This window comes from Manis javanica, chromosome 4 (assembly GCF_040802235.1).
Source record: "Manis javanica isolate MJ-LG chromosome 4, MJ_LKY, whole genome shotgun sequence".
Classification (NCBI taxonomy): Eukaryota; Metazoa; Chordata; class Mammalia; order Pholidota; family Manidae; genus Manis; species Manis javanica.
In genome coordinates, this window is record NC_133159.1 from 6,589,865 (window position 1) to 6,606,747 (window position 16,883).

The 16,883-nt window shown below is 51.7% G+C and overlaps 1 protein-coding gene across 4 annotated transcripts; it reads right to left on the minus strand.

Moving 5' to 3' along the window:
• Positions 1–1,417: 1,417 nt before the first annotated feature.
• Positions 1,418–16,395, minus strand: ENO1 (enolase 1). 4 transcript variants are annotated; one of them, XM_017671201.3, is made up of 12 exons: positions 16,234–16,395; positions 13,815–13,906; positions 11,231–11,326; positions 9,311–9,369; positions 7,608–7,677; positions 7,002–7,135; positions 6,330–6,552; positions 5,033–5,230; positions 3,959–4,160; positions 3,373–3,481; positions 3,088–3,146; positions 1,418–1,846 (listed from the first exon to the last, which is right to left on the minus strand). In XM_017671201.3, exons 2-12 carry the CDS (start codon positions 13,897–13,899, stop codon positions 1,777–1,779), a joined length of 1,305 nt encoding a protein of 434 aa, XP_017526690.1. In that variant the 5' UTR covers positions 13,900–13,906; positions 16,234–16,395; the 3' UTR covers positions 1,418–1,776. The 4 variants fall into 4 exon arrangements, 3 of the variants coding, with proteins under 3 accessions (XP_017526690.1, XP_036855746.1, XP_073089244.1); XM_036999851.2 differs by lacking the exon at positions 9,311–9,369 and adding an exon at positions 9,673–9,731; XM_073233143.1 differs by lacking the exon at positions 9,311–9,369 and having other exon boundaries at positions 16,234–16,377.
• Between the last annotated feature and the right edge of the window lie 488 nt (positions 16,396–16,883).

A 16,883-nucleotide genomic window follows, 5' to 3' on the forward strand; every position in this document is an offset into this window, starting at 1 on the left:
GCTGTATTGCCACTAATTAAGTATCATTAAAGCCGCTCATCAGTTGACTTTAAATAGGAATTATCCTGGAACACCTGGGTGGGCCCAACTTCATCAACTGGAAGGTCTTAAGAGCAAGGCTTGAGGTTTCCCCAGAAACCCTGTGCCCGGTCCTGTCCTGGTCATCTTCCCTCTGACTGCTCTAGGGATCTTGGATCTGGTTTAGACCTGCTCCTCAGAGAAGCCAATTCCTCGCGATAAAATCTCCTAATATACACCTACTGGCTCTACTTCTTGGGTTAAGGACTGATAAAGAGAAAAGCAATGAACAAAAATGTTCACAAAGGGGCCTATCAGACCCCTGTGGCCAGGTGTTAAAACAGCTCAAGAGACTCAGATCGAATTACCTTAGGAGAAGAAAAAGCAAATGCTAGTAAAGCATCAGACCACTTCGTAGGTCAGAGAGCAACCGGCAGCTCACCTCTTGCTTTTCAATGAACGCAGTGCCCGCATCTGGGCTTGCACCTAGTGGGTGGCAACAGGGCCAAAGGCACTACGGTTGGAACTGTCAGTAAATATGGGGCCTGTTATGGTGCCTCCCTCAGGAAAATGGGGAGGACAAGTGAAATAACCAGCACACCACATACACTGGCTCCTTCTGTGGCAAAGCCAAGATGAGCTGAGCTGCGGGGATCCAGCTGTGGTTCCTGCACAAAAGTGCACCTGCAGAACCACGTCTGCAGACACCAGACTGAGGGACCTGAAAGACCAGAACCACCACATGAATCATCGCTGGACAATAAACAGATTAATTATGTAACCAAAATAAAAACAGAGACCCCAGCTCCTTTCTCTAAGTGGACTTTCTGTAGTGATTCTACCTGCCCTGCCCAACACAGGGGCATTGCTGGGAGCACCTGGAAGGTTGGGGAAAATAAGGAATGGAATTAATTCTAATCTGTCTACATAAAGCTCCAGGCCCCTCCAGATGCCCTCCTCCCTCAACAGAGCTGCCTTTTAATCACCTGCTTACTGCTTCCCCTGGGGACAGAAAGTCTACATGCTAGCTTGCTGCGGATGGTTTGCTCTATTCTGACAGCCCTTCTTGCTCCCACAATTATGTGGTCACATGACTGAGACGCCAGGCTCCCTGTAATAGCTCTGCATTTGCATTTTCTCCCCGACAAGACATCTCAACTTAAAGTCATGCCAACTCCTGGCACTGACCCATCTTCGTGTGAGGGACATGGCACCCCTGCTCCTCACCGTTGCCCAGACTGCCCTTCCCAGACATAGCAGTATCCCCACCTCGTCCCTTTTTGCTATGACACATAACCTTTAGCTCTTGCAGGCCTGTACCCTAACTACAATGCTCTACGCACACTCTACACATGCGGATGGTCAGACCCACAGACTGTACACATGTGCACACAGAAAATTCCTACGGATCATTGAGGCCTTTTTATTTTGCACACAAAAACTACTGGGGACCTTGCCTGTGGACACCTTGGAGATAACAGCGCGAGACACACGGCCCTGGACACTTGGTGGGAAGCAAGGTGGGGAATAATGCTCTGGGCCAATCACATGATTACAGAGCTAGGGTTTCCGGCAGCCGAGCTGGCTTCTGCAGCAGTTCTAAGGAAGCAGTGAGGTCACAGGGAAGGGGCAGGCCGGCAACTACTGGAGGCCCGAGAGGATCGGTTGGGGGCCTCAAGCTGCCCACGTGGACATCAGGAGCACAGGTCTAATAGGCCAACTAGGGACTGCAGGGCTCAGGGGCTCACTGCCCAGAGCTCACTTGGCAAGTGGGTTTCTGAAGCTCCTGCCGGCAAACTTAGCCTTGCTGCCCAGCTCCTCTTCAATTCTGGGGAAGAAAGATGGGGAGGGGGAGGGAAAAAGAAGTCAAATCCTGACTCCTGCGGCCCCGTTTCCCCCCAAGATGAGGCCAAGGCCACACCTCCTCCAAATTGAGAGCCCAGCACCTGCCCACCTTATTCTCCGACCCTCTGAATGTGAGCTCCTCACAGACAGGCACAGAAGAGCGCCCAGTTCTCCTCACCCGCCCAGCTGTCCACCTGCTGCCCCCTGGCCCCAACCCATGCTTCTGAAGGACAGAGTGCAGGAAATGTCAAGATGCTGATTCTTGAAAGATAAACCAAAACCCCCAAACTTTGTAAATAAAAGGACAGCCTAATTTCAACAACTAAGTGGCATGGGGAGAAAGGAGGGAACCTGTTACTGTGAACTCTAGATCCTGATGTCAAAACGAAGGAAGGAAGGGCTGAATCAAGTGCCTGGGACAAGCAGGAGAGATGGAATAAACAGCCTTGGTATTATTATCACAGAATTACTACTCATCTTGGGCACTATCGTGGTAGAGTGGTTCTGTTAAAAAATACAAGGAAACTGAAAGACATATACACAAAGGTATTTATAGGTGACATCACTATATGACTGGAATCCGCTTTAACATTCTCCAGCTAACAAAAAGTGCGGTGTAAAGGGTCAACCCATGCAGGAGTATCAACAACTTCTATCTGGGTGACAGGGAAAGGGCACGTGTCCTACTCTTCACTGTTTTTATGTGCTTGAAATGTCCCAGGATAAAATGTGCAGGGACCATGTGGGAGGACTTACGAATGCACACTCCCTTCCCCAAGACAGAAGAAAGGACCAAGTACCCTTGCCTTCCCCCACCTGCCTGGATGCCTAAGCTTCCCAACAACACCCTGAGACAGAAGGGGGACCAGGATAACCAACGACACCCTGCTGCTGGGCTCTGGCTATTTCCTTCCTTTCTCTGAGCCCCTCGTTTTCTTATCAACAAGGAAAATTAGACAATAACTAAGGCTTCCCTGCAGCTTTAAAAAAGTTATGATTAAATTGTCCAAGGGGAAGCCTGTCCCCTCTCCCACCATTAGATGGCAGCACTGTGTAGTGTGGGCCCCCGTGTTGGGGGCAACACTGCAGGGAGCCTTGGTTGGGCTCTCTGGCCACTTCTCCCAACCTAACATGCTTAGGCCAGGGACCCCCCAGCCCCTGCCCCCAAGCCAGGAGCTCCCGGTGGAGGGCAGTGCCCACACCCAGTGCAGGCATCCTCTTTACCTGAGGATCTGGTTGTACTTGGCCAAGCGCTCGGATCGGCAAGGTGCACCTGTCTTGATCTGGAAGAAAACAAGAGGCCGAGTTTGCTTGTTGTGGACACCCAATCTCTGTGGGCATCTTGGGAAGGACTGGGTGCCACAGGGAGAGACAATTTCTTCAGGAGGGTCTCTGACCTTAGGAGGGAGGGGAACAAAGGACCCCAACTTGACCCTGTCCCTCTGGGTTCTATGGTCAGGAACCTGAGGTCAGTGGGAAGGACCACTTCCCACCCCATGGAGTGCTTACCTGCCCAGTGCACAGCCCCACCACCAAGTCGGCGATGAAGGTGTCTTCGGTCTCCCCGGAGCGATGCGACACCATGACGCCCCACCCGTTGGACTGGGCCAGCTTACACCTGCAAGCCAGGAGGCGACCCAGGGTTGTGATCACATTTTCCGGGCCCGACGACCGTGGCCGCCCTGCTGGCACCCTGGCCCAGCGTCCCCAGCAGGAGCTGAAGACAGCTGTCAAGCATTTAGACAATACAGCTCCTCCCACCCTCTGAACTCCATGGTCCGAGGACCTTCTCATCAGCCCTCCAGTGTGTGGAGACCTGGCTCAGCCGCCTCAGGGGACAGAGGCTTGTCTCCTGACAGTGCCTGACTGACATGTCCTCGTGAAATTAAATCACGAGTCTGGGGCCATAAAGGGGTAGGATTAGGCCACAAGTGCCCAATGCCCTAGGCCCCCTGGTGTCATCACTTACTTTAAAGGCCACCTGGAGTACAAACTTGAAACCCCATGACAGTTCGTCAGAAGGGCTCCCCGCAACCAAGGAGCTGCTGCTCAGACGCGGTCCCCGCACTGAGAGCCGCCTGCCGAGGGCACTCACGCCTGGAGAGACTCGGTCACAGAGCCGATCTGGTTCACTTTGAGCAGGAGGCAGTTGCACGACTTCTCGCCCACAGCTTTGGAAATCCTCTTCGGGTTGGTCACCGTGAGATCATCGCCCACCACCTGGATCCCTGCACTGGCAGTGAACTTCTGCCAGGCCTCCCAGTCATCCTGGTCGAAGGGGTCTTCAATAGACACCACTGAGGGGAGAGGAGCACCATGGTTCATCAGGGCAACCCTCCTGTCTGCTGGGTGGCACGTCCCCTGCCTGGCCTCACCCTCACATATGGGACTGCAATGGCTCCTCGACTGATGTCATGGAAACACTCGGCTGTACCAACCTACTCCTGTGACTGGGCATGACTGCCACCTGCGATCTTGAGACCCTGCAGTCACTAAGCAGGAAACTGACCTGCTCAGGGTGGTTTGCATTTAGTGCCACCAAGAACAGGAACAGAGCTGTGGACGCAGAGGGTGAAGCCCTGGGTTTGCGTCTTGGCTCCTTGAGCAAGTTAGGTACCCTGGTGGTTAGACGGAGGGACGCAGTCAAGACCTCCTGCTCTACCGGGTTTACTGAGTGCCACTGGGCAAGGTACCAGCCCAGCCCGTGCCACAGCTTCCCCTCCTGCTAGGGGGTATTAGCAGTCCCTACTCTGTTTGTTAAGTGGTGTGCAGAACCCAGAGCCCAGCTCACAGGAGGCGGAACACACTGGCACTTCTGGTTCTCAAGGCTGGCTTCCCCACCATCCTCACAGAGCCAAGACTGCGTTTGCCCAGGAGGCTGTTGTGATAGTGACAGAAGGTGATCACATTTTGCAAATGACTCATCACACAAAGCCAGAGCTGGCTGGCCCTGACAAACCATCTCCTGGCCCCTCTGCTGCACCAAGGCCCTGTGTGAAGCCCCTGTAGGATGTCTGCACCTGAGCCTGAAAAGCCCCTGGCAGGGGGCGTGTGTGGCCTATGCCCCGCACCCACCCTCACGGCTGCAGCCATAACTGGCCAGCCGTGTGCAGCAGCTGCCCTCATGCATGTCAGCCGCTGGAGAAGGGGCCCCTCCGGGAGCGCTCACCTGGGTAGTCCTTGATGAAGGACTTGTACAGGTTGCCCAGCTCATCAGGTGTGATGTACCTCCTGGGGTCATCGGGGGACTTGAAGTCCAGGTCATACTTCCCTGACCTGAAGAATTCAGAGGCAGCGACATCCATGCCAATGACAACCTTATCGGTGTAGCCAGCTTTCCCGATGGCATTCTTCAGCAGCTCCAGGGCTGGAAAAAGATGACAGCAAGTTTGGAAACCACAAAGGGAGAGAGAAACTTCCCTTTAACAGTTGCCAAATGGGAACCACACATAACAGAAAGACCAAGAGGCGCTCTGGCCCCACCACCTGTGCCAACAGTAACACTTCTCTCTACTCTGGGGCAAGAAACCATTGCTCAGGGCCCTAGTAAGTCAACAAAGGGGAATTCAGTCTTGACTCTAAGAGGCCTTCTCACTGACAAATGCTCCCACATTTAGCAGCAGGAACAGCTGCGCTGGCCAAAATACAGTCACAGTGACCAGCTGGATCAGCGGTCCTGAGGAACAGGCTTTCAGGAGGGCCTGTTCTAGGCTGGGATCCAAGAGGGAGCCCTGAACGGCAAGGCCCTGCCTCCAGGCCCAGGGTCGGGGTCTGTCTCACCAAGACACTTGGCTCCTGTTTTACACCAAAGATCCCTAAGCTCTGAGGTTAAATTCTGTGAAAGGGCCGTTTCTGGTGGGTCAAAATGTCAGAACAGCAGCAATTCCACACAGTTGACACAAAGAGTAGGATGGATATTTCCTTTCACTCATTGCCCTTGAAGGCAACAAAGTATGTTTCCTTCTAGAACACCAACTCAGCTGTGATTTCTTGTCCCCAGGCTTTCCATGCCCTCTACTCAATTCTCACATTTAATTCTGGGCCTAAGATTCAAAAGCAAAACCAAGCTGTGTAAGCACTACTGTGGATGAATGACTAAATCAGTTTTGGTCACAGTCCTGAACAAACGGCATCTCTGAGCAGAGATTTCAAACCTTTGCCACTGCAAGATGAAGAATGCAAGAGGAATACACTGCCTCCCTAGGCCCCACCATCCAGCCTAAATTTAATTATCAAGCCATTCAGAGGTCAAATAAATAATGAAATTCCTTGTTATCTTAAAGAAAAAAAACACAAAGACCCGGCTCGCATATCCCCTCCCAGAACTTGCTTGCTGTGTTTTGCACTTTAACACTTGATGAATGGAAGGTGTCAAGAACCATGGTTCCCGAGCAGCAGGTGTGGCTGACCCGCCAACAGAGTGGGGTGCAGTGTGGCACACCGTGGGGATTCCCGTACACCTTTACCTTCTTTATTTTCCAGGATGTTGGGTGCAAACCCGCCTTCATCCCCCACATTGGTGGCGTCTTTTCCGTATTTCTCCTTGATGACATTCTTCAGGTTATGGTAAACCTCTGCTCCAATGCGCATGGCTTCCCTAAAGTTCGCTGCACCAACAGGCAGGATCATGAACTCCTGCATGGCCAGCTTGTTGCCAGCGTGAGAACCACCGTTGATGACATTGAAAGCCTAGGGAGAGACAGAGGAGTACGGCAGCTGGCCCCCAGAATCCCACTGAACACAAGCCCCCCACGCCCAACCATGCGGCTCATGGATGAGGCCCTGAGTGGCTATGAAATGCTCTCCAGGCCTCTCTGTAGTCATTACCAATACTGTCCTGAGCACCGGCGACCTTCTCAACAAATGCACACAACCCAACAAGGCCAGTGTGACTTTCACCCTGAGTGCCCCCCCCACCATCAACAATAAAGGATGCTGGAAAGTCAAGTCACCTGTTCAAGGTCACTCTTAGCAAGTGGCCTAAGATTCCTGTGCAGCAAAGACCTCTAGACCCTAGTCATACCCACCACACGGGGAGAGTCATACATGGGTGAGATGAAGATGTGGGACGCTTGGGTCACCACGAGAAATCTAGCACTCCCAACTCCTCACTTGGGAAGTTCACAGAAGCTACTCACTGGAACTGGCAGGATGACCTCGGAATTGCCAGCCAAGTCAGCGATGTGGCGGTAGAGGGGTACCCCCTTCTCAACAGCTCCAGCCTTGCAGACAGCCAGCGACACACCCAGAATGGCATTCGCACCAAACTTAGCTGGAACAGGAGAGGAGAGTGCGATGAAGGCATTTCTTCCTCGCTGATCTCCCTCCTGCTAAGCCTCCTGCCCGCACCCCAGGCCGCGGTGCACCTTGGAGGGTGTTCTGAACCCCTTCCCCTCTCATCATTATCTACTCCCCATGTTCACCCTAGGAATGCAAACAGTGTTCCATATAGACTCATCTTTTTTTAAGAGAAAGCCCTTTCCTTGGTCTCTGGAACTCTGGCAAATTCCACAAATTGCTTGATTATAAAGCACAAGGCCTTTCTGAGTAACCCGCCACACACTGTCACTCAGTTGTGCTCCTGATATTTGAAAATGTGATTTATTAAGGTGGGGCAAGGAAACCAGAAGAGACCACAGGTGGTCACACAGTTCCTCAACTGGGACAAGACTTCTCCCCAGAGGCTCACAAGGTCACCAGGACACAAGGCCACCTTCACCAGCAGTCCACCTCAGGCCACTCACATTTATTTTCCGTCCCGTCCATCTCAATCATCAGTTTGTCAATCTTCTCCTGTTCCACGACACTCAGCTTCTACAGGGAGAAGGGAGGACAAGCCACTGGGGAGGCAGCAGTGCCGCTGCACGTGACCTCTGCTCTCCTGCCATGGAGCCGAGCAAACTTTGGAACTGTGCAAAGTCCCAATCAGCTCCGTGTCCTACATTTGTTTGGCTGGCAAAAAGGGGAAAACTCAAGAGAAAACGGGGAGACACAGAACTGCCTGGACTTGCTTTAAGTTTCAGGCATTTCCCTGAGCCCCAGGGAGCCAAAGGTGACATATCTAAGACATGGTCCTTGCATTACAGGGGCCAGTCTACTGAGGGAGTCCAAAGTTACACTATTCCAAAGACGACCACCTGGTACGTGCTCAGGAGGGTCTTGCCACAAAGCAGCATGACTCGTGGGGCAATAGATAACTGATGGAACTCATTGTTCACTCCGACAAGCCGCACCCTTCAGAGGTAAGTCACACTGCTACCACTCGTGGCTCTCCTCAGTGACGGCAAATTCCATCATCTGATGGGGGGAGACGATTTCTGTGGGTGTTCCCAAATCATGTAACGAAATGGTGACTGGTCAAAAAAAATGAGTATTTTTGGTGAGTGTGCAAAGTAGTAAACCGGTGCCTTAAAAACTGGCTCAAAGTGATTTAATAATTGGCATTACCTTAAAAAGTCACAAAAATCAATGACGTGTTATTTTATTTATAGTATTCTTTGTATAAAAACTAAACCATGATTAGCAGTCACCCCAGCAAACCACTGGTGGCCACCCCTCATTGAGAGAGACTGAGGCACGTTCACCCCAGAGGAAGGAACGTGTCCAGGAAAGCCCTGCTCATTGCATTCGTCCCCCAGGTCAGGGCACCAAGGCACCAAGGACGGGGTGGTGACAGTGCCTGGGAGACGGCACAGCACCATGAGAAACTTCGTCCGGGGATCAATTAGAGGGCCACGCAGGCCGGGCCCCAGTAAGCGCTCTGGAGACAATCAGCGGAGGAGCCTGTGGGCCCCGGCGTGCAGGAGTTCCGGGAGGGGAGACTCCATTGAAGGAGAACAGGACAGGAGGCTGGGGCTGGGTTTCGGCCTTGAGACGGCTTCTCTAGCCAGGGGTTTTCAAATCCGTCCCGTCCGGGCCGGCGCCACAGTTACAGGAGGGCGGAAGGGAGGGTGAGACAAAGCTGTTGAGTAGGCTGCACCCTTGGGTCCAGCCCTTCTTCACCAATAGCCACTCTCCTTTTATCTGTTAGACAAACTGAGGCTCCAAGTTTTATCTAGTAAGAGTTCCACTGTTTAAAAAACTCAGCAGAAATACAGTAATTCCAGAGTTCACAAAGAGTCAGTGTGTCCCATGGATACTACAGTCAAAACCCTTGAGAGCCACTCTTAAAATTTGGATCTTAACTTCCCTAAGTTCAAGATAGTTGGAGGGAAAAATCAAGGCTCTAAGACAGTCTCCTGTCCCTGTCATCCAATCCCATGCGTTGTTAGATGCGGACACACAGGCTGAGGGGGGGTTAGAAAAGGCAAAATTATCCTCATGCTTCACAGGGAATCCAATCGGCGTCTCTAGCTCTCAGAATAAGCTCTCCCATACACAGAAGGCCCCTGGCCTGGAAGACACTCTGGTGGCATCAACACATTAGTTATCAGAAGGCAGGTCCTACCTTGCTAATCAGGGCAGGTGCAATAGTTTTATTGATGTGCTCAACAGCCTTTGAGACACCTAGAAGGAACAATCAAATCAAATTACCGACATTAATGAAAAACAGGCTTGAGCAGCACTGCTGGAGATGAGCCCAGATATGCGGAAGCCCACCAAGAGCGTGATGGGACCTCCTTCAACCCCCTCTCTCTAGCCCTCAGAATCAAGGACTTTCTGGCCCAGTCTGAGTGCTCTTACCTAGGACCCCAAGGGTTAGAGCCACACACAGAACCACCGCCTCAGAAAACCTGCAGGGAGGTTAGTTGGCAAGACCATGCACTGGAAATGCCGGCTGCAGAAACTTAAGGATGTCCGATGCATTACCTGTGTGCACAAGGCTGGTGCCAGGAACTCATTAATATACTTAACAGGTCTGGAGACGCCTGACCAGCAGAGATGGACAGAGAAGGAAAAAGACAGACTCAGAAGAGCAGGCCATGGAGTTGGAGAGAGGAGAGAGGGGGGCAGGAGGGTTCTGCAGGGTCCAGGGGCTCATCCTCGTCACAGGTACGGCTCAGCTCTGCCTCAGACGAGCATCGCCCAGGGCCGAGGGCCAGTGTGGGGCAGGGCCCTTGTGGAACTCCAGGCAAGACCGAAAACACTGCCCTCTACAGCATAACAGCTGACCGCAGGCCCAAGGTTTCCAACCTTATTTCACTGTTGCCCCCACCCCCATGGCGTTTTTAGATTTCCCTACTCACTCTCCCCTGAAAATGTCCTCGTACAGATACTGTTTACACACTGGCCCTTTGCAGGGCCCCAAACCGTGGTTAAAACTGAGTTTTTTTGCCTCCCCGCAAGAACTAGTTTCTGCCCCCAGAAGGGTGACTGCCCCTGTTGGGAATGCCTGGTCCACCCCACCTCATGTGGCTGCACAGGTTCCATCTATAGGAAGGTGGATAAAATTAAAGTTCCTGTGGCCAGGATTCTCACCTGGCCCTAGTTGGCCAGCTCACTACCCATGTGTGGGCAATAATACATTGCTATTGACTCTATATAAAGAGCTCTGCCCAGTGCTCTGGGCAACATGGTGGCATGGCTGTAAGGCTGCAGGAGAGCAGAGCAGAGGCTGGAGTGGTGGCAGCACCGAGGACAGAGCCAGAGAACGACTGTGCAGGCAGAGAGGCCCAGAGGCAGAGAGACCAGCTTGCTGCATACAGACTTGCTCTGAGTGAACAGGATTCTAGTGATTGACCTGCCACCATGGAAATAAAGTTGAGTATAACCCTTTCACTCCAAGAAAGTTCTACTGTCTCTTCTTTGGTCACATTGAATCCATAGTGAATTTGCCCGGGGCTGAAACCCATTGGCAAGACAGTTGCAAACACAAACAAGTTTATCTGCAGATAGCTCACCAGAGATTGACTCTGCCACAGTGGTGCTTCTGTGAATCCATCAACAGAAAGATCAAACTAAGACTAACCTGTAGGTCACCATTCATAGTGAGCCATTAGCTAGACCTTCTAGATACTTTCCTTCTCTGAAACCAGGCCCTTGAAGAGAGCTGATGGCTTCAAAGACCCACAGGGCCATCCTGGGAGAATGGCAAAGCTTTTTGTTAGTTTAGTAACATGTGTTCTTATCCTTAGGGCCCTGGCCTGAGGAGTTTTTCACAGATCGGAGACAAACCAGAATATAAGTATTAAAACTCCTGCCCCTGAGTTTACAGGCTTAGGAATGCTCAGCTCAATAAGCCAACAATCCCACGTGGGGGGTCCATAAGCACCAGCAACACTGTGGGCCAAACCAGGCATCTGCCTCCCTCAAGTACAGATCCCAAGGAGGGAGGGAGGCTGGCTGCGCCAGGCCAGGAGCAGGGAAGGAGGCGTGGCAGACATGTTGCGACCACGCTCTGGACGCAGGTGCAGGTCCCAACCCTTACCTTTCCCCATGTAGCGAGTCTTATCATTGTCCCGGAGCTCCAGGGCCTCGTAGATGCCAGTTGAGGCGCCACTGGGCACAGCAGCTCTGAAGAGACCTAGATGTCGAGGGAGGGAGGGGAAAAATCAGTAACTATTAGGAAACAGTTACAGCCCTTGCCCCAGGACAGCCCGCTCACAGATGGCATCGCCATTAGGAAACAATCACTTCCTTCCAGCAACTGGGAGGTTCAGATGGTCTGTCTTCCTGCCTCTCACATTTTTATGATTCTGCAATGCAGAACCTACAGCAAAGCTGGTGAACTTCTCTAGTTTAAAAAAAAGGCTCTATAGCAGAGCTCAAATTGTTATGTGTACACACATTACCAGGAGATCTTGTTAAAATGCAGATCCCCCAATGGGGGTAGGTGGGGGGCGTTTAACAAGCTCCCGGTCGGTGCCCTGCATCTGGCCTGCTGAACTACCCACTACCCTCCCAGCAGTGCTGCTCCACAGAAGTACAGTGTGAGTCACTTAGGGGACTTAGGATGTTCTAAGAGCTACGCTGAAGATAAAACAGTAAAAACAGGTATCTTATTTAACCCAATATATAAAAATATTATCATTTTAACGTGTAATCAATTACAACACTATTTCAGACAGTCCAGCTCTAAAGCACTGTTGCTAAGTTACCCTTAGGAAACCGAGATCATCCAAGTTTTGGCTCAAGAGGAATTTCTACAGCTTGTATGTTTCAGTTTAGGCAGTGGTAAACATGCTGTTTTGAGGGTTCTCTGCATAATAGGAAGCCAGGAGACAGGATAGATTGGGTGAAGAAAGGAATAAAGACAATACAGGTGCAGTTTAATAACACTAAAACACAACTAAGCATCGCACCAGGCAGTCTACAGATATAAAAACCAGCCATATGGCTAAATCTATACTGTGAAACAGAAAGTAAATGGCGAATCTTAGACAAGGGCAGTGTCAAGAAAGGAACTGCAGAGATCTGGTTACACAGGGCAGATGGGGTTAGGGGAGCAGGAAGTGTAGGCAGCCTCCTGAATCTATTTTAAACTGTAAGGAATTTCCCCATCTGTGGGTGTGAAGAACTAGTGGGTGTCAGGAGGTGAAGGAAAATGAACTAAGGGAAAAACCCAACCAAGTATTTTAAATGGTCTACCAGTAGGCCTGCATCTGCGTCACTGCAGGGACTGAGCAGGCGTCAGGACCCACGTGCCTGTCGCAGGCCCTGGACTAGCTGCAGACCTGAAGACAGCAAGAGCAGTCCTCGTGTAAACTAGGACACTGGGTGGTGATGGGCTGATGCTGGCTGGACAGTCACAAATGACCCACGCTGGGGGGGAAGCTGTGCATGTGTGGAGGAAGTGGGAACTCTAACTTTTGTTTAGTTTTGCTGTGAATCTAAAACTGGTCTAAGAAATAAATTCTAAGAAAGAACTAATAAAAGGCTCCCAACAAATCCATGATTTCCTGTTTTCTGAAACAGATTTGAGCACGAGAGAAGGTTCCATTTGCTTAAATTTTGCAAAATATTTAGTCATTTAAAATTGTTTTAAAGAAATGTCCCCTCCCAACAACTTTCTGGTTAGTGTTCTCAGACCTTTTTTCATCGTTTGAAGTTCATTTAATTTCCAAGTGGAAAAGGTTCACCCTCTAAGTAAGCTGATCTCGTGAGATGAAATTCTCAGCATCTTCTGATAACCCAAGGTATTAGCCATAAGGCCCAGGCTCAGAAGCAACCCAGCTCAGAGAGCACCCGTCACGGCAAGTAACCACAGGCAAAACTCTGAGACTTCTGCAAACCAAGGGGCCTTCTTTTCCTGGGCAAGGGGGAGGGGAGGGCAGGAAGGGAAGGGCTGCAGGTTCCTGTGCCAAGCCTGTGATTCAGATCCTGACTCAGCTCTGACCAGCAGGCCTGTGAGCCCCGCACCACTGCCTGAAGCAACTTTTCCAACCTCACCCACTAGGTACATTTAGAAAATAGCTGAGACATTGCTGGAACCAACACAGGGCTACAGGCGCACCAGATTTTTGTTAAGTAATAAAAGCGGGGAGTTATAAGTCCCCATTCTATTCTTCCACGTGGGCAAACTCCTCCTAGGGGGATGTAAAACCAGGTAAAAATAACAGCCTCTGAAATGTCCCAACACCCCGAAATAAAAACTGTCCGACCCTTGGTTTAGAGTCATTTCTGGAAACGAAGACATGAGCGCTGCTCACGCACTCACACTCCCCTTATCTCCTTCCTTTCTAGGGGAGGCAGAGCTATCCTCTCTATCACACCCCATCTGCTTATGTGGCCACAGCAAGCTGTGAGGCACAGGCGTGACGGGCCCTCCCCTACCTCACTGACCGGAGGCAAGCTGTTTTCTGTTTTAAATATCAAGAAGCATAAAGACAAGGACTCCAAGCCTTGCGACCCCCCACCTCCCTACTCTGGGGAAGGAACCACTGCCTGTTTGCACATGCAGACCAGAAAGGCTTTTTTAATAATGGACGTTTTCATGTCTAAGGCTCTGTCGTCATAAGTTTTAGAAGTTGGAGTGTGATAGAAGGAACTACAGAAGCAAATGTGGCACATACCTTTGCTGGTGTAGAGGTCCACCTCAACAGTGGGATTCCCACGAGAGTCGAATATCTCTCTGGCATGGACCTTGAGGATAGACATGGTGACTCTGCGGGGAAAGAGTTCATACATATTTTCCAGCAACCACAATGCAGCCTTGGCCCATTCACTCAAGGGATCGCTCCTCAAGATCCCGAGGCTAGGAAGAACCTGCACCGGACCTACTGGATGTAGGAAGGCTGCCGAGAGAGAAAGCCCGCCGGAAAGCAGTGAGAGCTGTTCCTACAGAAGCAGGTTGGGCCTAGCCCTTCAAGGCCTCAAACCCTAGTACCTCAGGTCTTGTCCCATAAACACAGAAAGCCTGAAAATGTGTGTGCCAGGGAGAGACCAAATCCAAAAAGAAAAATTTGCTCGTATGAAGAATGGCTGAAGAGGCAGACTGACACCTGCTATCATGTTACCAACGAGGGTTGGCATGGGAATGAAAAGGAACTAAGTCAGGACCAAGGGGACACGGAAGTCACAAGCAAACCCATCTAAGACCAAAGCGGGTAAGGGGCCCAGAAGGAAACCAGGACGCAGGCCTGGTTTGCAGTGAAAAGTGAATTGTAAGCTGGGGGCATCATCTAGTTGAACTTGGGGCAGCAGTAGGATGTAAACTAGTAGCTTTTGGATACTCAGGATTTTGAGTATGGTGGCCAGGTATGATCTCCGTGGTCTGTGCACTGTGATCTCTGCTGCTGCCTATTTCTGGGCCTTTCAAATTTCAGAGTACTTGAGTCATTAGCAAGACAGGACATGCCAGTAATGACATTTAACTTGTATTTATTTCAATGGGCATTTTACTCCATTAAAAAAACTCAATTATGCGATTCCATAATTTATAACTATCTTTGAACACTAGGGTACTCCAAGGGAAGAAGCTTCTTTTGAAAACCCTTAAAAAAAAAAAAGAAAAGAAAAAGATGACGACCTGTAGCTACATACAGCAAGTCCTCAAAGAAAGCCCCTTTCTCACTTCCCACTCCCCTCAGAGACTAAGGAAGAAACTAACCGCGCAATTTGTAAGGCTGAAGTGGATGAGAGGAATCGAATTAGTGTTCAGGAGCCATTATCTACCCGGGCTCCCCGCCAATATCTTTTCTGGAATGTTCTCAAGCAGCAAAAATTTTTTTTTTTTTTTTTTTAGTTTCAAAATTAGATACTGAAGTCACTTCTGTGGCTTTGTTATCTATGTAACAATGGAGTTTCATTCATTAGCCAGCAAAAAGATATCTAGTTTTTATCTACTATCTTACAAAAAAAGCAAATCTGTTTAAATCTACTTTTTAGTTTAAAAATTTTGGGGTTTTGGCAAATAACACGCTTGTGCAGTATTTCCATCACCCCAAAAGGCCCCTCAGGCTGTTACCCACCAAAACCCCTACCCCCAGGCCACAACGACTTACTTTACCAATTTGAGATGCACTTTGAAATACCTTCATTATGCTACTTCAGCATAGTTGTAAAATCTCGTTTTTTGTTTGGTTTCAGTGACGTAAGACAATTTAATCAACTTATTTCATGACGTGAAAATAAAATTCGACTTATTGTTAAACTGCATAGAAAAACTGTTCTCCGTGGTCATTAAGGCTCAGGGAACACAGACAAGGAGGAAAGTTGGTCTGACTGGGAGGCTTCAGTTTCTTTTCTGTCTGGACAGACCCACTGGCCGGGGGCAGCGAGAGTGGACCAGGCAGTCAGGGCCCACGTGTGCCCCGGGGGCAAGTCAAGCCCGGGACCACACTGCCCAGAGAAGACCACATTGCAGGGAAGCTAAGAATATTGTTTTCTTAAAGTACATCCTTTTTATTCTGGACCAGGGGCCGGCTACTAGTGGCCAGCCCGGGGAGCCCGGAGCAGAGAGCGCCTGACTTGGGCGAAGAGGCCCGGAGGGATTTCCCAATTACCTAACGGCAAGGCTGCAGCCTGCTCAAAAATAAGCCCCTCCTTAAACTGTATTAGTCGCTTCTCACTCCGTAGCTGCCGAGCAGCAAGCTGAGAGCCCCCCTCCCCAACACCCCCCTCACGTGAAGCAGGGGCTGATGGTGGGGGCGGGGGAATCGCGGCTTCCTGGGCATCTGCCCATTCCCTGCCCCCTCCTCCATTTGGGAAGAGCACCCAGGGTTAGGCCCGCGTCTCCCCTCCAGCCTTTCCCTCTCAACGCCTGAGGTCATACACGGCCCGCGGCTCTACTGCTGACCACCCAGTGCAGTTAGGCGGCCCCGCAACTCCGGAATCACCCGCTGATCCGCACCTCGCACGCGCCGACCCGCCCTTCCACGTCCCTGCCTGACCCGGGGCACGCAGTCAGACGGGCCGGAGTCCTGCAAGCCTGAGAGGCTCGCATGCCGCCCACCTGGGCGTCTGCTCCGCAGCCACCCCCAGATTCCTTACCGCGCCAACGGATGTCCCCGCCCGGGAAAGAAGCACAGGGTGCTGCAAACACAGAGGGCAAGCGAGGAGCTATGAGGTCCGGGAGCTACGAGTACCACGAGCTGGTCTCCTCGCAGCCGGCCCCAGCTTCCTACCCAGTTCCGGTGGCCACGCCCACTTCCCCGCCCGGGCCCGCCCCCTCCCGGGCCCATTCGCCATTGGCCCGGTGCGCCGTCACTCGGGTCCTCGCCTCCGGGGTGGGGCGGGGCTGCAACCTCCGCAGCCAATGTGCCCGGGACTGGGGTGCGACCACCTGGGGAGGTGGGGCGCGGGGTTGGGTGATCCGGACTTTCCCGCGGTCGTGTGAGAGCATGGATGAGCCCGCGCTCCCGCAGTACTTCGCTCTCCCCGGTGCTGGGACCCCTGGCCGAAAGGGGGCTGTGGCGGCTGGTCCCCAGGGAAGGGGCGGAGCCGGGCGGGGCGGGGCGACGCGGCCGGCATGAGGGCTCCGTGCCCCGGCACGTACTCCGAGTCCCGCACGCCTGCAGCGTCTCCGGCGCCTCACGTCAGGCCCATGACCTTGCTGACGACCTCGCGGCCCGCCCTTTCCGGCCCACTCCGTCCCACAGCGTGGTGCCGGAGACCCCGTACGGCTAGCGAAGTTGGCGGCC